Source organism: Ptychodera flava, chromosome 2, assembly GCF_041260155.1.
Source record: "Ptychodera flava strain L36383 chromosome 2, AS_Pfla_20210202, whole genome shotgun sequence".
NCBI classification, from domain to species: Eukaryota; Metazoa; Hemichordata; class Enteropneusta; family Ptychoderidae; genus Ptychodera; species Ptychodera flava.
The window spans coordinates 6,833,143-6,856,429 of record NC_091929.1 but is presented as its reverse complement, the minus strand read 5'-3'; the positions used below and the strand labels follow the sequence as shown (position 1 = coordinate 6,856,429).

General features: G+C 37.5%; 2 protein-coding genes across 2 annotated transcripts; one reads left to right on the top strand and one right to left on the bottom strand.

Annotated features, from left to right (window-relative positions):
* Window positions 1–5,139: 5,139 nt before the first annotated feature.
* On the bottom strand, window positions 5,140–6,191 carry LOC139124100 (uncharacterized). The gene is made up of 2 exons (XM_070690241.1): window positions 6,169–6,191; window positions 5,140–5,968 (listed from the first exon to the last, which is right to left on the bottom strand). Exons 1-2 carry the CDS (start codon window positions 6,189–6,191, stop codon window positions 5,140–5,142), a joined length of 852 nt encoding a protein of 283 aa, XP_070546342.1.
* Window positions 6,192–6,201: 10 nt separating this feature from the next.
* LOC139124090 (uncharacterized) lies at window positions 6,202–6,813 on the top strand. The gene has a single exon (XM_070690228.1). The coding sequence runs from the start codon at window positions 6,202–6,204 to the stop codon at window positions 6,811–6,813; it is 612 nt and encodes a 203-aa protein (XP_070546329.1).
* The last annotated feature ends 16,474 nt before the right edge of the window (window positions 6,814–23,287 follow it).

Sequence of the window (23,287 nt, the reverse complement as noted above, 5' to 3'; positions counted from 1 at the left end):
TATATATATATATATATATATATATATATATATATATATATATATATATATATATATATATATATATATATATATATATATATATATATATATATATATATATATATATCAATATCTGAAACATGAAAGTCATGCAGCTGAATGGCATGGTGAAAAATACGTACAGGCCTTTGCTGCTAATACATCCCCGTCTCATCATGTGCGCATACCAGACATCGAAACGGGTAGATCAGTAGCAAAGGCCTGTATGTTTTATATTTTAAAGTAAAGCGCCCGAAGGGTGCCGATACACACATATATCTCTGACATGTATATATGTATGTCTGATATATATTTTAGGCAAGTATGAGCCCGTCTCGAAATTCAAAAACACACTGACCCCTATTTGGCATATTTTTAGAAAACATGGTGACAACACCCGTGAATCTACCGCCCTGGCTGAAAAAACTGACCAGCTCTTCAACAACTCCATACCAGCTCTCTCCGTATTTCATCTATCGCACATCGTCTGCTTCTTGTGTGTTATGTTACGCGTGGCGAATTACTTGGTACGTTTCTCAGTCGCTTGTTTTCCGATACACGCTGACCGGCCGGCGGTGGTAAAGTAGTAAACACGGTGTTTACTTCAGCACGGCCGGCAAGCGTGTTTAGGAAAACAAGCGACTGAAGTACTTTATAATAGTGCGAGCCCATCATTACTTTATTATTTGGTAAATGTACGTTATTAATTGTCATCAGGCAGTTTTTATAATGTTTTCCAATTCAGATCTGTGTATCTTGAACGCATTACTAAACGCCAATACGCATAATTCTGTTAGCCACACCAAGCTGCGGCATACAGCAGTCGCAGGAACAGCACTAATGAAAAAGCAAAGTGTAAATCAAAGTGTTTCTGGCAAATTTTGTAACCTCCTACGCAAGATATAAGAAAGAGCCTTACGTCGCATCGCAAATAAACTGTATCTAACGAGAGTTGTACGTTTGTCAAAGGTTAAGCATATATATATATATATATATATATATATATATATATATATATATATATATATATATATATATATATATATATATATCATATGTATAAATACATAGTATATGTATAAATACATAGCATATATATATATATATATATATATATATATATATATATATATTATATATATATATATATATATATATATATATCAAATGATTATTTCTCTCAATTTTTCATTTTGTCAGAAAGAATATAAGATGTTCAATAAATTCTCAACTCAAAACACACAACGCACATCACATATTCACCAGGCGTAGGCAATAACAGTACGCTGAATCCACCGGCTTAAATTGAGTGGATTAATAAGCGAGAAACTAAACGTATCTTCCATTTTGCTGACCGCGACTGCTCCGCGAAGCAGGTGCCTTTTTCAATGTGCAAACCTCTCTTACTCATGCCTGAAGGAAATCGTTTAATCTACACCATTTAACACAGGATATTTATGTAGATCTTGAACCGTCTGAGGTTTAAATTAACTTACAGATGCGTTACCCAGTACAAAGCTAAAACTCATTCCAAGATACAGAACACGCCATGACAAAGATAAATCCATTTTGTTACGGAACTACTGGACACGAAATTGCCATATTTTTCGCTGCATTCACAACCGACACACATAACAACTTGCAATTTAATATCGTGAAAGTTAAATTAAGTGGTTTATATATAGTTTGTGTTGACTGTACCTGCTTGTTCAGTCGACCGACAATAACAAATGAAACTAATTCAGACACAGATGCGCATCAGTGCTTCGAACATACAATTTATTCTACAATGCACCACTTAAAGATATTATGCGCCCATCACTGTATTCAGCTCTATGTACCCTTTCCTCAATGTCAGCGGAAGTTTCCTTGCGCATGCGTAATAATATGCACGTCGCCGGGTTGACCTATTTCCCCTGCAGTCAAAGTCAACTCTCTGGAACGTTCGTCGACTCTCTACGTAGAGTTAGTGTAAGCAAACTCTGCTCCTGTATTCCGGGTGATTTTTGCCATTTCATAGAAACAAGCCTCTGAGTGAAAGTCATCACACTAATTTTGTAATTTTTCTGTGCTATTACCTTGCAAAAATGTTTCTAATTTCTGACAAAGTCGAAGTGGTCGATCGTGTGACAGTTCGATAACCATATTACACCCCTGATTTTGTGGAGGGACCGTGCCTAATGTTATACTAGCGTACTTTGACAATACCAAACGCTTTAAAGTATGACAAAAACTCAGATATTACGTTTACATATCACAAGTTTCAATTAATTTCATTGAACTTTTGAAATAAGTTAGGCTATCAAACAGCACAACAACCATTCATCTGGCTGGAGCTGGCCCCTTGCCGTCAACAAAAGAAACAGGTATTTGACATTTCGTGGTCAATTATTGACAAAGCATCAAGTTACTTTAACACAGGCAAGCGATGTCATCTTTGTATATCAGAATTATTTTTTACTACACATTATCAATGCTGACAAAGCTATCTGCGCTGTTAAACAAACGCTTGGAGTTGGTTTCAAAGTGTCGCCACCAAAACAAATATTACTTATAAAATTTGAACACCACCTATAAATACAATGGTACGTCCTGATCATATATATACAAGACTGTCGAGCTAAGAATCCTTTCATTTCTTCTGTCTAATGATTGCAGGATGCTTGAAACATAAGTAACAGATATCATGACTTTGTACTTGAAGTGATTTTGTGTTATTATTTATAACGCTCTGCTTTAGCAGCGAGCACTGTGATTTCCCACGAGGACATCTGTATACTTCGATATATATATATATAAAAATATATATATATATATATATATATATATATATATATATATATATATATATATATATATATATATATATATATATATATATATATATATATATCACATGAACTGGCCCGTATCGCCTCTTATATGAGCCTAGTTGGTCAAAATTGGCTGTTCTGCCCAAAGTCATTAACAGTCAAAAGCGCTGGGCTTTATCCCATCCTTAACCAGAGTGGTTCAATATCCTATCTAATATTGTGCACTTTTCCGACCACAACCCCTCCACCAAACAGATAATTACTTTACATCCAACCCTGACTCAAGCCTGAAGAAAATTGCTATAATTAACGTTTAATCTACGCCATCAATGTTTTATGTAGATCTTGAACCGTTTGAGTTCAAACATTTAGCTGCTCACTAATGTGTTCCCCAGTACGAGGCTGAAACTCATGCCAAGATACAGAACACGCTATTGCAAGGATATAGCCATTCTGTAGCAGAACTACTTGGAGCGAAATCGCTTTGTATGTTTCACTGTATCTACAAACGTTACACATTATATTTCGGGACGAAGGAGCTATTTAAATTATCGTGAAAGTTAAATGAAGCGATTATGTGTTGACAATACCTCCTGTTTAATCGACAGACAATAGCATTAAAACCTAATGCAAAAACAGCCGCTCATTATTGCTTTGAAGTCACAATAAATTCTTTTAATAGAGTGACACTAGAGATATTATACGCCCTCACTGTAATAATTAATATCAATACAGAAACTCTCATTTGAAGTACCATTGCATCATGTGTAATTTGGCACAACTACAGTTTTGTCCAGTAAACGAGAGTAAAAACATGGAACGGTAATAAACAAATCAGTCTAGTCGGCATGTCCATGCCAACTTACATGGCTTCATTCATATACGTGGGAGTTTGTTCTTAACCCTGAAGAGTATGTCTGAAGTCAACAAAGACAAATTTTTATTGACATGATCACTCAATTAATCACTGTCACAGGAGTATGCATATTTTATAACGAACAAGTCCACAAGACGAATTGTCAAGTCATCGATAACAATTTCCTGCTTGTCGACTATCGGTTACTGGATCAGGTCGGTCAATGACGTCGTCCTTGTTTCGTCTCATTGCCATAGGCCAGGGATGGTATAATATCAAATTCGCCAATTTCAAGGATGTTTGAAACAATCTACTTTCGTAGTCTTGATGTTATGTGTGATCTGAAATTACGATCATGTACAGTAACATGATACAGACTAAACAAAGCCACTTTGTGTGGCGTAAGTGTCAGTTTACTGGAGTGTTACCAGTAGAATCTATGTATACTTGGGTTTTGGTAGCACAGTGAGATCAACTAAGTTTTTTGATAGCATGAGCTTTCGAAGACTACAGTCTCCTTCATCAGATGCTGAGATGGAATGAGCAGGCGAAGCAAAAGTCACAATATATTAGGGGTCAAAACAGATGTGTGAAAGAAGCAAAAAAGGAGTGGGAGGTGTGAAAAACTGACAAAAGAGTGTCAAAATGAAAACTCTAAGCAAATCTGAACTGCTAAAAGCCAGTAAGATGGCAGTTATTTGTAATGTGACATGAAGCCATAGTCCCGGTTAAGTCCAGTATTAACACAGTCAAAATTGGTGATAATTTTAAGTTCTTCAATTCCCTCTCGCGGCTATTTTGAAATTGCTCTTCTTCAAAACTGCCACGCTGAAGTCTTGCATGTTATGTCCTGGTTGGTTGAAATGTTCGCTGACTGGTTTGTAAATGTTGCCACTATGTATGTCAAATTTATGGTTGTTCATTCGTTTCCTCAATGGTTGTCCGGTTTGACCTACATATACAGCTGTGGGGCATTTCTTATATGTTATGGCATAGATGATATTGGAAGAGTCACAGTTGAAGGATCCTTGTATTTTGTGGGTTTTTCCGTTGGGTCCGGTTATGGTTGTAGCTGTGTTGATATTGGGACATAGCTTACATCTTGATTTCTGACAGGGAAAAGTGCCAACTGGTTGGTTGCTGGTGGTGTACAGTTTGCTGCTAACGATGCGTTGTTTCAAGTTGGGGGGTTGTTTGTAAGCGATGATTGGTCTTCCTGTTATGCATCTTCGTAGAGTGTTGTCTTCATCTATGATGGGTTGAAGGTCGTTAATTATTCTCTGCAGACACTTTAGTTGTGGGTTGTAGGTGACGACCAATGGGACTCTGCTGACATTTGTCTTCGGCCCATATTGCAATAGATCACCACGGTTGATATGGCTGGCACGGGTTATCTGTTTCTCCACAATGCAGGGCTTGTATTTTAGTTGTGTGAATGTTTGATGTAGTTCACCAAGTGTTTGTCACGGTCTTCTTTTCTGAACAAATTTTGTTGTATCGCAGGGCCTGGATGTATACAATTGACCGAAAAGTGTGCTGTGGGTGAGAACTGGATGGTTGAAGATAACTGCGACTGTCTGTTGGTTTCCTGTACAAACGTGTTTCAAGGTGATCATCTCGAATTTTTACAGTGGTGTCAAGAAAGTTTATTGTATTGTCGGAATATTCCATGGTGAAGTTAATGGTGTTGTGGAATGAGTTGAAATCTTGGTAGAACTTCTTTAGAGCATCCAAACCATGGGTCCAAATCATGAAGATGTCATCTATGAAGCGGAAGTATACTCTAGGTTTGAGTGGGTAGCTGTTCAGGAAACGTTGTTCCAAATCTGCCATGAATATATTAGCAAACTGTGGTGCCATTCGTGTGCCCATGGCTGTCCCATTGGTTTGTAGGTAGAAAGCGTCATTGAACTCGAAGTAGTTGTGAGTTACAACAAATTTGGCAAGTTGATAGGTGTACTCAGCAGTTTCCTCATTGGGTATGACATTTCTTATTGCTGCCAGTCCATCGGTATGTGGGATATTTGTGTACAAGGCTTCCACGTCTAGAGTGACCAGTAGTGTATTCTGAGGGAGGTTCTTTATTGGTTGGATTTTGCAGAGGAAGTCCGTGGTGTCTTGTATGTAGCTTGGAGTGCTAGTAGCAAATGGCTTGAGAATTGTGTCAACATATCCGGAAATTCCTTCAGTGATAGTACCAATGCCAGATATTATGGGCGACCTGGATTGCCCTCTTTGTGTATTTTTGGCAGGAGGTAGAACGTTCCAGGGTGAGGATCTGGAGAGGTGACATTTTCAATGTGGTCCTTGATTTCAGCAGGAAGTGTTTTTGTCAGACTGGCCAGATCTTTCTTATACTTGGTGGTTGGGTCGCACTGTAGTTTAGTGTAGAATTGGGGTTTTGTAAGCTGTTTGTTGGCTTCAAGGATGTAGTATTATTTAACTCACAACTACTTCGAGTTCAATGACGCTTTCTACCTACAAACCAATGGGACAGCCATGGGCACACGAATGGCACCACAGTTTGCTAATATATTCATGGCAGATTTGGAACAATGTTTCCTGAACAGCTACCCACTCAAACCTAGAGTATACTTCCGCTTCATAGATGACATCTTCATGATTTGGACCCATGGTTTGGATGCTCTAAAGAAGTTCTACCAAGATTTCAACTCATTCCACAACACCATTAACTTCACCATGGAATATTCCGACAATGCGATAAACTTTCTGGACACCACTGTAAAAATTCGAGATGATCACCTTGAAACAAGTTTGTACAGGAAACCAACAGACAGTCGCAGTTATCTTCAACCATCCAGTTTTCACCCACAGCACACTTTCCGGTCAATTGTATACAGCCAGGCCCTGCGATACAACAAAATTTGTTCAGAAAAGGAAGACCGTGACAAACAACTTGGTGAACTACATCAAACATTCACACAACTAAAATACAAGCCCTGCATTGTGGAGAAACAGATAACCCGTGCCAGCCATATCAACCGTGGTGATCTATTGCAATATGGGCCGAAGACAAATGTCAGCAGAGTCCCATTGGTCGTCACCTACAACCCACAACTAAAGTGTCTGCAGAGAATAATTAACGACTTCAACCCATCATAGATGAAGACAACACTCTACGAAGATGCATAACAGGAAGACCAATCATCGCTTACAAACAACCCCCCAACTTGAAACAACGCATCGTTAGCAGCAAACTGTACACCACCAGCAACCAACCAGTTGGCACTTTTCCCTGTCAGAAATCAAGATGTAAGCTATGTCCCAATATCAACACAGCTACAACCATAACGGACCCAACGGAAAAAACCTACAAAATACAAGGATCCTTCAACTGTGACTCTTCCAATATCATCTATGCCATAACATATAAGAAATGCCCCACAGCTGTATATGTAGGCCAAACCGGACAACCATTGAGGAAACGAATGAACAACCATAAATTTGACATACATAGTGGCAACATTTACAAACCAGTCAGCGAACATTTCAACCAACCAGGACATAACATGCAAGACTTCAGCGTGGCAGTTTTGAAGCAGAGCAATTTCAAAAATAGCCGCGAGAGAGAAATTGAAGAACTTAAAATTATCACCAATTTTGACTGTGTTAATACTGGACTTAACCGGGACTATGGCTTCATGTCACATTACAAATAACTGCCATCTTACTGGCTTTTAGCAGTTCAGATTTGCTTAGAGTTTTCATTTTGACACTCTTTTGTCAGTTTTTCACACCTCCCACTCCTTTTGTTGCTTCTTTCACACATCTGTTTTGACCCCTAATATATTGTGACTTTTGCTTTGCCTGCTCATTCCATCTCAGCATCTGATGAAGGAGACTGTAGTCTTCGAAAGCTCATGCTATCAAAAAACTTAGTTGATCTCACTGTGCTACCAAACCCCAAGTATACATAGGTTTGAAGATCAACACGGCTACACCTACTATTGTCAACAGTAGAATCTGTGATGCGCTGTTCCCTGGGCACGAGCACATTTTCACGAGCTTACACTTTTTTTGTCGAATGAAATACGTTAAATTTTGTCATCATCTAGTCATAGATACCATAACTAACTTCCGTTGCTTGCTTGCTAAAATTTCCGGTGTAATGAGAAGTTGAGAATCTCTAGGGAAATAGTTAAACTTTGGCAACCTATCCAGCACAACGCCGCAAGATGAAAACTTCTGCCGTGTTCCCCTTGATTTCAAATGGCTTATTCGAAAAAAGACATTCTTTCAAAGTGCCAGCAATCAATAGTTGGGTTCATTCCTGATGATAGTACACACTATCATTATATAGTAGTGCAAGACAATAAATCCTTGAGTGACACATTTCGAGTTCAAAATAATCCGAAGCCGTTAAAGGGTACTGTACAAAATGAAGATCCAAGATCCAAGATCCAAGATCTCATTCAATACTAGTTACACATGCAAAACTGAATAGCCGTCCATTATCTCAAAGAATATCTGAAGAATAAATACTGACGATAAATGTATAGAACATAGACAATACACAAACACGACAGTACGGTTTACACGCAAGACTTACGTCCCCAAGTTCTTCTTTTTCTATGTACATTAGCCCAAAACAGTCTTCACGGTGAAGGCTTGGAGATCCTATTGGTATTACGTTTGACATTCCCATTTCGGGTTTCTTTTAAATTCAATTTGCTTTTTTTTATCTAGAACTTCCAAATTTATTCAAAGCTAAATCAAACAAACCCTATTGCAATCGGCCATTTGCATCGAAATTATAGCAGGGTCTTCGTTTTGTAGATTCCCTCTTCAACAACTTCGAAATTAGCTTACGCGCTCTAGCTAATGCTAGTTATGAACTTGCTGTTTGTTGTTTTACTGATTACAACAGATCCGTGGTAAATCGGCTGATTATTACTAAAGTTATGGTAAGATTTTGTTTCGTAGATTATCTCTACCGTGACATCTTTAGTTATTTCCTATAACTACTGCTATATTTGGCATTCCAGAATTGCTTTTAATTTCCTTTTTATATGAAAACGTGAACTTCCCGATTGACTTTCAGCTAAGTTTGTCAAACCTGATTGCATTCGGCCGATTACATCGAAATTTATAGTGCTCAGTCTGTCAGGGTCTTCGCATCGTAGATTCATCCAAAAAAGGGACATCCGTTCTCTATCTACAGTCCTGTAGCCTTTGGCATCAGAATGTGTTTTGGGCCAGTTATACACTTGCTTGAGTATCAAATAAAATGTGTTCCAAGGAGCTTGAAATTTTCAAATAAAATGTGTTCCAAATGAGCTGGAAATTTTCAGAGTACCGTGATTGGGATTTATAACTTTTTAGGTTAGCCAATGAAACAGGTCCGTCGCTACAATGACTGACAATCATAACTGTTTTTGCTTGTGAATACTTTCATGCTAATTTATGTTCTGTCAAAGTGTGGGAATAAGAACTGACAGAAATAGTTAACTTTTATGGGGTAATGAAAAAGCAGACTATTTATTGGTGTTAAAGAGGTTCAAGCAAATTTATCTAATTAATCGTAGACCCTTAAGAAAGTGTTCTCCAGGGTCTATCATTTAACAGATTTATTTAGGTTTACATTTTTTTGATATTTCATAGTTTGCTCGGTTTACTCATATGCATACTCACATTTAAACCTTTCGTCGAAATGTCAATATTGCATTTGTTTCACACCTAAGCACTTCCGATCACCTTGTTCTAAGGGATTAAACTAACGTCAATTGTAAAATGTGTACAAACGTACAAAGATAACAGTCGTTCATAGTGTGTACCATAGATAATCATAAATACTGAAATGACAATTTGAGACTTTATTCCAAAATCAAATTTTTGTGCACAAATGTCCTTCCAATCACGGTATTTAAGTGAAATACGTTCACATCAATTGTCAAATATATAAAATTGCACAGATAGTTTGTGCCAAACATCACCATATACAGTGAAATGACACATTTAGATGAAATTCGTTTATCAAATTTTATGTTCACTAATAAGCTTGACAAGTAGCTCTCTCTTTGAAATAAGTTTGTATAGCCTTTATTTGGTCCTTCCCTTTGTATGTGGTAGATAGATAGATAGATAGATAGATAGATAGATAGATAGATAGATAGATAGATAGATAGACAGATAGACAGACACATACCGGGACATGAGGACCTTATTAGATCAGTTAGCCCTGGGCCGGCATTACATTTTTAATTTTCCCCGAAAATGTATGATTTAGCAGCAGTATAGGTTTCTCGAGTTCGATACAACACATAGAGTCATCGTTTCAACCTTCCCTCCAGTACAGAACACAAAAATGACCACCAACTGTAACAGTTTTTTTTCATTTCCACATTCCAGTGTATCTCAGTCTATCGAGTCGTTTAAAACCAAGGAGACTTGAAATTTCAGCTGTACAGATATGACCCAGGAAATTGATTCTCATATTCAGTGTACATTCATTCGGCAGCAGTTCTTTTACTTCATATTCATCCTCCTGGTAAAAATGTTGAATGTAAATTTAATATTTGGCAGACAACGATATGAAATATAAGTGGTGACAAACGTAGGCCTTTCATCATTTAATTCATACGAGCGCACCCGCTTGAAAAACAGATTTAGTGTTCTACGCTATCGATCATTAAAAAGAAATGAAATGTTACCTTTTCGCTTGTAAATAAAAAGACACCAAAACCTTATTCGTCTTGCGTACCTCAAAATTACAATAAATTAAAACGTTTTTGAATCGGATGCACAAGGAAACATGGGAAATGCAAATAGCAAACACAAACTATCGGGTACTAAAATTGTCACACCGCTGATCATAATATTTCTGTCTATAATTTTGATTTTGCCTGAGTCACGCCATGACTCGCTCCAAGTCGGTGAACATATAAATATCAACACAGAGTAATATTAAGGAATACGTTCAGCATCCTGTCGCTTTGTGGTAGGCTGTTGCGTAGATCGTGGGATGAACGCGACAGCCCCAGCAAGTGCTACCGAGAAAAGTCAAGCGAAAGGGAACAGTCTAGGTTACACCCTACCTTTAAGGTTATTCTTTAATTTAGTTCATTTCATCATATTTATCACACACTTAAATTTCGCGATAAGATAATATTCAGCAGAGGTGGAATAGACAATCGGCAAAAATATGTTATGCGTTCTCTAATACTTTAATTTGCTATTTTTAATTAGCTTACAACCGGTTGAGTTTTAACTCCAGGAAATATAAAATACGTGTATGTCAGCACATTGAAATTAGAAGACATCAACGTTAAGTAATGACTCGAGAACATTAAATTATGTATTACATGTACTGCTGAATTCGATGACGAACCTCCATCTAGAGTCGAGAAATGAATCGTTTCCGGTCGTTCGATTTTTCTCCCGAAGCACTGCCCCAAAACAAAACTTTTGGCACAGATTCCCAAATACATAGTATGAAGCATTATGACATCTGACAGATAACATACTCGAATTTGTTTCAGCTTATAGGAATATCTAAAATTTCTTTACATAGTTTTGTGTCACACGGAGGAACTGTGCTTGTGTGAAGCTGAACTTTCTTTGTTCAGTGATCCGTCAATTAAGTGAAGATGACAAAAACTATTCACGTCTTCTCATCTGACACTGGACAAAATGCTTGATATACAACAATATACACACATATACTGATTTCGAACATTTGTCAAATACGTTAAGTATATACGTCTACTTGTAAAATCCACAAATACATTGTACACTTGGTTTGGAAAGATCTGCGTTACGTACATACTCTTGTTTTGCATAGATGTACGCTATGTATATCAACGTATTGATATGTTCCATATGCAAAGATATACGTAACGTATACAACTAATTTTGCGTTCCATATACGTGAATATACGTAAATATACTGAACGTGTATGAAGCATTTTGCCCAGTGTGATATATCTACCGACATCAATATCGACTTGATATCGACTGCACTCCCAGTCTTTACATCTAGGTGGCCATTTTCACTACACTGATTATGCGAAGTTAATGCTGTAATCTACCACAAATCCCAATCAGTATGTGTTTCCTACACATTTGTACACATCACACGTTATAAATAAATGTTTGATGATTTAGTAAATTTATTGAAGTTGGTATTCATGCATTGAGATACGATGTACTGTGTAGGCAGCACCTCACATACAATCTGTAATGGCTGATGAAAACGTGACTTGACAACAACTTGACATAAAAAAATTGACATCACAAACAGTCTGGTTTGTCGAAATCACGGCTGTGCTTCTCTGACATATTTGATCACTTTACTAATTGTGTCTAGCAAATTCTTTTGTGCCATTTAATTAAATGTAACATCATGTACGTTTTGCAGAAATAGAAAGAAGCGAAAGCTCTTTCATTTCATAAGTTATCACTACTTCATCGCATTTTTCCTAAAATACTTTGCATACAATTATTAGTATTTCCGAATATTTTACTGACATTGTAACTATTTACCATCGACAATGCCATGGTTATCCAAACCTGATAAACAGCATCAACTTCAATTATATCCGTGACAGCACAGACCAGCATTAGGGCGTGACTTATCGCTCTCATTTGAAACACAGCTAAAGAGATAAAAAACTTTGAGTTTTACAAATCATCTATTAAAAATCTCACTTTCAGATCATCCGCATCAAAATGTTGCTCTGAATATCAAGTATTACAATGATCGACTCATGGTTGTCCCGAATGAAAGGCTAAAATTACCAATAGCTACATCATATCATCAATGATACGGTAAATTTCCGATGACACCACTAATACATGCAAAATGACAGTGGAAATAAATAAATAAATATATTTTGCTACACTCTTAGCAAATCAGTTTTTTTAAATAAATCTACAAAGAATAGAATAAAGATCTAAATTTTCAGAATATGACTAGGATATTTAAAAACACCGGTCACTCAAAAAATGAGGTACAGTTTGCCTTATGCGACCACGAATGTAAAACAGTCATGTAACTGCGTTTAAATGAAAGAAACAAGTAATCATTGCTGATAAATCAATACATCGTGCACATATTAAACGCTTGGAAACTAGCGCTAACAATCAAGCTACCAAGCGTCAATTGGTCATAAATGATACATTTCACAAAGTGCCCTATAGTGTAATGCCTAAGGAAGTGTAATGCTTTACACTGCATGAAAACCCAATGATACTTACTGTATTTGCATGGATTATTTATTTTAGCTGAAGAGTGCATATACAGATGAATACAGTCAAAAATACAATGCTTGTATTCAGCAAGCCTGTATTCATGTAGATTGTGTGAACTCACGTGTATTATTATATAATACAGTCAACTCATTAGTATGAATTTATCTGTATTATCGCGTTTTGGTACAGTGTTAGGTAGTGCATCGTTTGTCGGCTGATCACCAAGGTATCTCGTGTAAACGTCTATTCAAAGAGTCATGGTTTTGTTTGAAGGTTTTGTGAATAAGTAAAGCATTTTCATCGAAAGCGCTTACATAATTTATCATCATTCTACTTATGTGTCACATGCCCTTGTCACATTATGTGTCATCTATCCCAAACAAATGTCAATGACATAAAAATAAGCTATTTCTTCATTTATTGATAACATTAATAAGGGGAAAAAATGAGCCAAATATGAAGTGTCTCCTTTGTGATTTTGGTAACGGACAATATGTATTCAGTTTCGCCTTTGGTAGGGAGAGCAACAACTAATGTTAAGAGAGTGCAAAAGATGTAATAATTCATATTCTCATTAAAATATTACAATCCATGTTTTTGAAATCATTGTGTACTTATAACCATTTTTACGCCATCATCGCCGAATGACTCAAAACAATATTTCAGTCGTGCTCAATTCACCCATTTTCCTTGTTTTCAATGCTATTGATATTTCTTAAAATTATATCAACATATCAGTAAATAAACCACATCAACATTTCTCCCTCAAAATATTTATATTGACGGCATCACTCTTGAATGTCCCAATGTTCTTGATGGTTTAACGGTGACATTAGTCGTTTGGAGGTAATATTTACATTTTCGCCAGTGCTCGTTATACGGGTAGTTATGATCGTTAGCTACATACAGTCTTTTACTTCAAGTGCGTGTACACTGTAATCATTATTTATGTTATGCAATCGGTTCGCATTAGACCTCTTTCCGCACTGTACAAGATGTCATCACCGGGTCAACCATTTACAAATTTACGCTAGGGAATGCATGTATATGTTACCGGTCACATCAAAATGTTACATTGAAAAGTGGAATCGCTAAACATAAGAGGTTCAGTGTAAAAATAGAACCACTAAATTGAATGTTTCTCAGTGGATTTTTGGCCCTTTTTCATCGTCTGCACGTCGTGGCCCGAACCAGGTGCTGACAGCAGCAATGACTGGTTATAAGAACGGTTTCAAGGAAGTACTCTATGACGAGGCAGAGAACATTACAGAACGAGGCTAACACAATGACACAAGGCAGCCAATCACAGTACCGTGAGGTAATCACTTCATGATAATAAGACCTAACGGACAGGGTCAAGCCAATCAGTTACAGTGGAATTCGATCGAGTGCCCGGTTTGCCTTGCAGAGCTCGACGAGTCTACATGTTGCATATCATTAGAAAAGTAAACATTTGCTACAAAGTTGTAGGAGGATCTTACAGAACCGCAAACACCAATTACAGTGGCCAGTACATATGTCTCGGCCATTGCTTATGAAACAGGACAATTGAAGCATAGGGAAATATGGCCCATGGCGTTTTCAAACAAAGACGGTCGATCACAGAATATTATGGATTCGTGTTTTTCGGCGATAAATGTATTCACCACTGACATATCGTGACTCTACTCCGTTACCGACCTTCTGTTGCTCAATTGGCGACCTTATCGTTGTCTACCTGAACTTAAAATGAGCCTCCGTTGATTGCCACAAACAACATGATAAGCGTAGACGATGACCAAAGGCAGAGTAATGTGACCGCTGCAGCAACAGGGATGTTTTCTGAAGCAGCATTAACCGGTTATAAGTCCATCGTCATGATCAGCGCCGCCAAGGAGCCGAGCCAAGAAAACGAAAACTGAAGCGACAATACTATACTTCAACGAAGTTGAGACGAATCAGAAAATATGCCTTAATAGAGACGATATTAAGGATGTTCCAGGTGCTGACAAATCCGTCTGTAAGCCGTTTGTAACGGCACTCGAAACACAGTTAGCGCATAGTGACTAAAATATTCCACAATGCCTGTCGTATAGCATGGAGGTACTAGCTTCGCTTCTGGCTCCATAATTGTAGCGAGCGATTAGCCATGGGGGTAGAAGAGAAGTCTTTACCTCTATAGACTAACATAAGTGTGACCGAAAAATAAAACCACAGAGGTCACTACTAGTATTTATATAAAATTATTTTATGTCAAGGTATCAACCGATGTGCGATGGTAAGCTTTTAGCAAAATGGCCGGTATGAGTCTAGAGTGCTTGGCAATGACTATGCCTTAGCCGTATTTTAGCCCTACCGCACAAAGCGGACTAGTCGGCGTGCAGACTTACGCCAGAGTAGCCACCGAGGCCTTTCTTTTATTGACATGTAGTCTTTGGTCTCCGCAAAATTTGCAGTCACCTATGTCTGTTTACGATGATTTGTGTTTGTATATATTTCCCTCCATTATGGTGATGGACAACGTAGTTAAAGTAACATGTAGGTCCACACAACATCGTATGTACCTTTGGTGCATCAGCTACATTGACCGTAGCCAAGGGTTACTGGAAAAGACCGAGAAAATTATTTTCCTACGTAAACGTCTAAATACACCACAACAACTGAACTGCGAATTTTTGTTTTTGAAAATACCCAGCTACTTTAAAGAGTAATTGAGATAGCCAAAACAGCCGATATTTACCAACCACGATCAAAAACCTAGAGAAAGGTGCTCAAAGCGTGCGAATCAGAGCGTGACTGTACATCACACTCCGACTCAACCTAAAAGATTTTTTTTCAATTCATATTTAATCTACGTCATCAAATGTTCATGTAGATATTGAACAGTTTGAGCTTAAACTTACAAATTACTTACCTGATGTGTTCCCCAGTCCAAGACTGAAACTAATGCCAAGATACAGAACACGCCATAGCAATGATATAGCCATTCTGTAGTGGAACTGCTGAAAGCAAAATCGCTCTGTTTGTTTCACTATATCTACAAACATGAAAAATGGCATTGTGGAGCAGAAGGAGTAATTTGAATTATCGAGAAAAAATCAATGAAGCGGTAATTATGTGTTGACAATACCCTTTCTGTTTACTCGACAGGCAGCATCAATTTAACCGTAGGTAGACACAAGCCAATGCCAAACCAAGATTCGTATCTCGCCTAATACCCCAAACGGTGGTGAAAACCTGCCGTTGGTCGGATTACAGCCGAAGGCGAGAACGAGTTGACCAACAGAACGAACCTCCTGGAGAGAAATATTGCAATGTACACACTGATAACGTTACAAAAGATGGTCACAATTGATGATGGCTATGTTGTTAACATCTTGTCATAATTGACATGTTTAATTTAATGCGCGTCACACGTCACAGAATGATGGTATATTCTACGCATGCCGACAAAGGGAAAAACGACACAACGATGAATGATACTCGTGAATGGACAAAATTTTGTTAGAAGCGAATAAACATTAGGGACTGGTCAGCTTCTTCGGCCTGGGGGACGGTGGATTATTCTTTGCCGACGTCAAAAAGTGACTGACCCCCATCAAACTTTCGAAAACAGGATGACCTCCCCGTGCGCAACAAAGGTAAACAAAAGGTGGAATATAAATTCAATATTATATATATATATATATATATATATATATATATATATATATATATATATATATATATATATATATATATAAACAAATTTCACTAAGTACAAAGTAATTAAATCTCTCTCATTCTCTCTCTCTCTCTCTCTCTCTCTCTCTCTCTCTCCTCTCTCTCTCTCTCTCTCTCTCTCTCTCAATATATTTATATATATATATATATATATATAATTAAGCAATAATGTGCGCCCTCCCGGCCCATAATGGACGAAACGAAAGCAAACTTTGCACGAAATGATGTACGAGGCGAAGCCGAGTACATTATATCGTGCAAAGTTTGCTTGTGTCAATTATGGGCCGGGAGGGGGTACATTATTGCTATTATTCTATAGTTTTGGCAATGCCAGTGAATTAATGGATGTAGAAAACGAATAAAAAAGGAAATTTAAACTGAATTTGAAGCCAGTAAGCGTCGTCCGGCATGATCGGCCCTGACTATGTATACTGTATACACTTACACGAACTCCACACTGCACTGAACACGCACGTTCAATACAAAAAATGAGCAGCACTTTCACGGTTCAATTTGGAAATAAAAAACGATGTATGTTGAACTTCGAAGGAGAGGAAAAGGAATTGCATCCCTACCGTCTATATCGAAACTTGCAACATCACCTTTCAATATCATGCCATTCAAAAAGCCGATACGGTGAAGTGCCAGACATAAAGAAAACGGAATGTTTCTGGATCAAAATCAGTATGATTAGCGAGCTGCATTGTATCAGCTGATCAATACGATAATGTCGCTAGTAGTACAGCATTCAATTGCAAACGATATCAACAGAGTTCAACAATGTTTTTATTCAAATGTTTTAATTTCATTAATAATTGTGTCTATAAATTTGATTTTCGATGTCTTCTTGAGAAGAGCTATTTTATTTCGGCGAACGAGAAAACTCGACATATACTGGAGATACATGAGGGTCTCCGTTACGATGTCGAGAACAAGGCCAGGTGAAGCCACAGACAAGGATAAAAAATGATAAATGAAAGTTGTCTCCGATTATAGTAAGTGCATCAGAACTAGGTGGCCGAGATGTTAGATCAACGGAGAGTCCACGGTCGTCATGATTGTTGGCAGTAGCTCACCTTGGACCGAGACTTTGAATGGCTCCGTTGTAATTTCCGCAGACACTTCCGATCAAGGTTTGATTACATGTGGTTAGTGTAGCGCGTCTTGAAGGTGTTGTCAGTGAGGCCGATGTAAACTCTCTCTGCGTTGTCCTCCTTTGATACTTTGGCCTTGTAAAGCACGCCTTTGACTTGACAGTTACCCTTCAAGGGGCATGCCAACTTGACCCGGCAATTACGATCAGCTGGTTGATCTTTACGTTGATCTCCGATGATTACCCTAATATTATGCGATTTGATTATATTGCCAAGTACTTCATACAGTTATAACTCACTTTAATTGTGTTCCTTTTGAAGATCTTGTGAAGTTTAGACCCTTTGGAAAATGTTTGTCAACAAGTTGAAGAAATTTCTTGCCGATATTAGTTTCCACGTTCTTGCTAACAGGGGGTTGAACAACGTGATATGACATTTCCTGTTATTGTTTCTCCTTGCTGATTGGTTGGTCTTGACATGTTCAATTTGTTCGATGTATCCGCTTGTCTTTAGCGCCGTATTGTATTGACCTTTACATTTATCAAAGATGCGCTGATTACTGAATATTGAAAAATATATAAATCATAAATTTCTAATTATAAATTTCTGGATTAAAAGAGAGAATAAGGATTTATTCGATATGGCAATGGGAAGCTTCGATGACTCGTGCTTTCGCGGAGCCGCGCAACTTCTCGCCTTCGGCTCGAAGTTGTACGGCTCCGCGAAAAACACTTGTATACGATGACGTCAAACAGAGAAAAATACCATGGGATTATATATTTATCACATGTACAGTCTTCTCATTTTTCTTGTGACGTGTATGGATCAAAATTATCGTAACAAATTGCATTAATTTCGTCGCGATTTGTGTTTTACTTATGCGGATTACTTTCATTTAAATAGTAAAGCGGCCTGTCACTAAGGCGATACTTTCATTCATAAATTGCATCAAGCTGAAATTTTGATACATCGAATGGTATCTCCACCAACCAGACGTACGGATTCGGTCACGTGAACGTGTCAATCATTGTCCCGCGCTGTACAGATGTCAAGGCAAGTCGACCATCGGTGGACATAGCTTTCACCGTACTAGCGACGGATAGCCATACTATTCAGAGTTATTTAGACTATTTACAAATCGATTTATGATGTAAATGCAACGATGCGATCGAAACAGTAATTCTCATTCTCAGCGATGCCGTGGCTTTTCAAAATATCACACAAGTTCACGATCTTAGCGAGCGCGAAACATTCCGTTCGATGACACACAAGGTGTGTACCTTATTGCATGTTTGTGCCCGCAACGTCATGTTTTCGTCTTACGGACTTTGATGTTTGCAGTGACATATATCTCGCCCGTTGATACATCCTAATTTTGTTACTTGACGGAAACTCCGTTTTGAGTGTTGTCTAAGTCAACTTTCGAATTACATCGGATTCCTCAGCGCTGCACACAGCTCGACACCTTATGTCTTCGCTAGAGCCTTACGCCACGCTGCAAGTTTAAATTTACGGAATTTTTTTGCGCGATGAAGGAAATTTATCGTTTTAAGTCGAATGACTTATGCTTGTGCCTCCTATGTTGCTTTGCCAAAGATTAAACTGTACTCATTTATTCAGTTGAACTTACGTTATGGTGTAGGTTTCGGTTCTATCACCAACCGGGATCGCCAGGTACAACGTCCACGACTCGACTGGATCCGCGATGTTACTGACCCATTAAAATAAAACGATCGACGGTATCTCCATTCGATTCTCGGGAAAAGCTATAGTTTTTAATTACTCGAAATTTCCTTCTGTGTTTCCATGTGTGGATCATGTCTGGTCACCTTTTGGTAAAAATGTCGTGAGAGCTAGTGCGGCATGGATCACAACCAATCTGTCTGTCGCGACGCCTGCATGTTTGAACGGTACCATGCAGGATAAAGTTCCGGTTGACGACGTAGAACAGGGTTAATTCGGATTTCTTATCCGTCCTGTTCTACGTCACACAGGTGGCGATTCGGGCCAGTTCATGTGATAAATAGATAGATAGATAGATAGAATAGATAGATAGATAGATAGATAGATAGATAGATAGATAACAAATTACTTCCGTACAAAGTAATGAAATCTTCGAGATATATATATATATATATATATATATATATATATATATATATATATATATATATATATATATAATCCCCCCGTATTCCGAACGAGTGTGGCTGCGTCGCGGACGAGGGATTCCCCGTGTAGCGGCCGTATCCCACCGAGCCGTAGGCGAGGGGGGTACGGCCGCTACACGGGGAATCACGAGTCCGCGACGCAGACACACGAGTGAGGAATACGGGGGATTATATATTTATCACATACATAGACCCGGTTTTCCATGAATAAACCTTTCAGGAATGACAATTGATGGGAAATAAGGAGAGGGAGTATACAAGAATTCATAGCTGGGTCACAGCTGACTTGACAGCGCTCAGCTGTACACGTCGAGGTTAACTTCGAGGACGCCGAAGCTGCTCCTGTGGATTAGCGTCTCTCGTAGGGCTTTTTCTGTGCGAATCAAGCGGAAATAGGAAAGACTATGGATTTTTAATACAAGATATTTATTTGGTACTTACTATAACATCAATGTGAGTGAAAATTCATTCATAAAATTATTGGACGTGCAAGCGCTAGGAGCGGGACGTGGCGACTCAGCCGCAGCTATCCGGCTACCGAGAACGGGTTATTTTTGTCAATATTCGAACATCGTTCAAAGAATTCGTTTGCAAAGTTTGTATGAAATTTTCAAAATTACCAATTATTATGTTTTACGAAATTATCAATTGTATGTTTAATATTTTACGAATAAAATGAGCTTGTTTAAATATAATGAAGAACAGTGTTCGGCTCCGACTCAATCGGTAAGACTACGAGCAACGAGTCTTCTGAGCTCAGATGCGAGACGACGGAAGTTCAACAACACGGTAAAATACAACTTGATGCACAATATGCATAGAAAAAGCAATAGCTTGCAGCTTAAAATGCACTGATAACCTCGTGAACTCGTCGCTCTTGAAAAATAAAATAGCGTTTCTTCTGATGAGTCTCAAGTCCGGAGTATCGTCATTGATGTCAGAAATGATGAACGCCCTTCGCTTCCTCGGCTCGACCCGGGGGCTCGACTCGTTGACTGCCGCGGCAGCATTGATCGTGATGTTGAACTTGAAACCCGTCAATGTTGCTTCAGAAAACATTCTTACTGCTGCAGGGATGATTGGTATGTGTCTTGGATTATCAGCTATGTTTTTTTATGTTGTTTGATGGACATCGACAGGGCTCTTTTGACGAGGTAGACAACACATAATGCCGGTAACATAGCGTATTAAAATGTCAGTGGTGTAGAAATCAAATGTTTCAATTGCAAATCAACGACGAAGAAACACAAATTCATAATAATTCTAGTATCGACGGTATTTTGTATTTAACACATGTATTTGAATACTCCATATTTCCTTATGCTTCATTACCCTCCCACGTTTGCATTTCAGGGATTTGAAAATAAGTTCTGAACAGCTGATTTTTTGTTTACGTTTTAAAAGTAGTCCGGGTCCCATATCCACCACATTTGGAATATGGATTCATCGTAGTCATATACCTATAGTGTGACGTAATACTATAGGAATAACTGGGCCTATGTATGTGATGAATATATATATATATATATATATATATATATATATATATATATATATATATATATATATATATATATATACATATATATATATATATATATTTGGTTATACCCTCTTGTTCATTCTGCGCATGCGTGCCTATTTTAGTCACTGGCTTGATAAAGATATGCTAGTCATATCGAAATGTTGCCAGTCAGCCTAAATTTCTACTTTGGGATTGGAGGTGAGATCGACTTGGAACAAAACACCAGTTCAGCAAGTCACTAGAGTTATTATATATATATATATATATATATTATATATATATATATATATATATATATATATATATATATATATATATATATATATATATATATATATTATATATATATATATATATATATATATATATATATATATATATATATATATATATATATTATATTATATATAAGTATGAAGTAGCCCCATTGGAGACAGAATTCTAGCAAATTTGAGTGATTTCTTGACCTAAGAAATAAACCTCTTGAACGAGACTGTACTTTAAAAGTCAAGAGGCATATGTAGCAGCAGTAGCTAGACCAACCATTTCACAGCTGATTAAGTGCACTCTTGTAGTAATTGTATAGTTACTCTGACTGTTACCACTACCCCTGTGCAAGTTTGTAAACACGCTTGTTTTTTTACAAAAAACACAGGGTGTTTATGGGATTGCAAACATTGTCTACATCTCTGTATTGTCACTGTAATGAGTGTCTAGCAACAAAGTTTGCGCTCGGTGATATTCTCATGCGTGAATTATTGTTTCTAACTCACGAATCATAATGTAGTGAGTCACTACAATATATTATCGGCCAACAATGTAGTCAGTTATATCAGTATAGAAACTCTAATTTTAAGTACCGTTGCATCATGGCTGATGTGTCACAAATATTGTAATCTCTAGTAAAAAAATGAACAGTAATTAACTAATCGCTTAACTCGGCATATCAAGGCCAAAAACCATGGCCCCGTGATCCATATATGTTGGAGTTTGTTCTTAACGCTGAGGAGCATGTCTGAAGTCTTTGAGGCACTGTAGCATGAGAGTTGCACCAGCATATTTTCACGAGCTTGTGCATTTTTGTTCAAAAATGAAATACGTCAAATTTTGTCATCATCTTGTCAAATAATACAATAACCAAAATCCGTTGCATGCTTTCTAAAATTTCCGATGTAATGAGTAGTTGAAACAGACTTGAATCTCTATTAAAATCGTTAAACTTTGGCATCCTATTCAGTACCACGTTACAACATGATAACATGCGCCGTAATCCCCTTAAATTTCAAGTGAGTTATTCGAAAAAGACGTACACTTTCAAACTTCCTATCAATATATGGGCTCTTTCCCAATGATAGTACTGATTATCATTATAACATAGTGCAAGGCAATAAATTGTTGAGTGACACATGTCGAGTTCGAAATAATGCGAAGCCGTACACAGGTAGTGTACGAAACGAAGATCAAAGATCAATACTCATTACACAGGCAAATATAAATAGCCGTCCATTATCCCAAAGAATATCTGATGAATAAATACAAACGATAAATGTATAAAATATAGACAATACCTCCTTAACTTCCTTGACGTTTTTATGTAGATTGGCCATACAAAGTATACACAAGGACTCGCTATTACTACTGCTTCGATTGACATTCACATTTTAGGGTTTCTTTGATATCTACTTGTTCTGTTTTTAGCAAGATACGATCTCTCCGACTGGTTTAAATCTAAGTCAAATGAACCAGTTTGCAATCAGACATTTACATTGGAAGTTATAGCAGGGTATTCGTTTTGTAGAATCGTTCTACAAAAAACTACGAAATTAACCCTTCCGCTCTCTATCTACTGCAGGTTATGAACTTGCTGCCTGTTTTCACTAATTATAACTAATCCA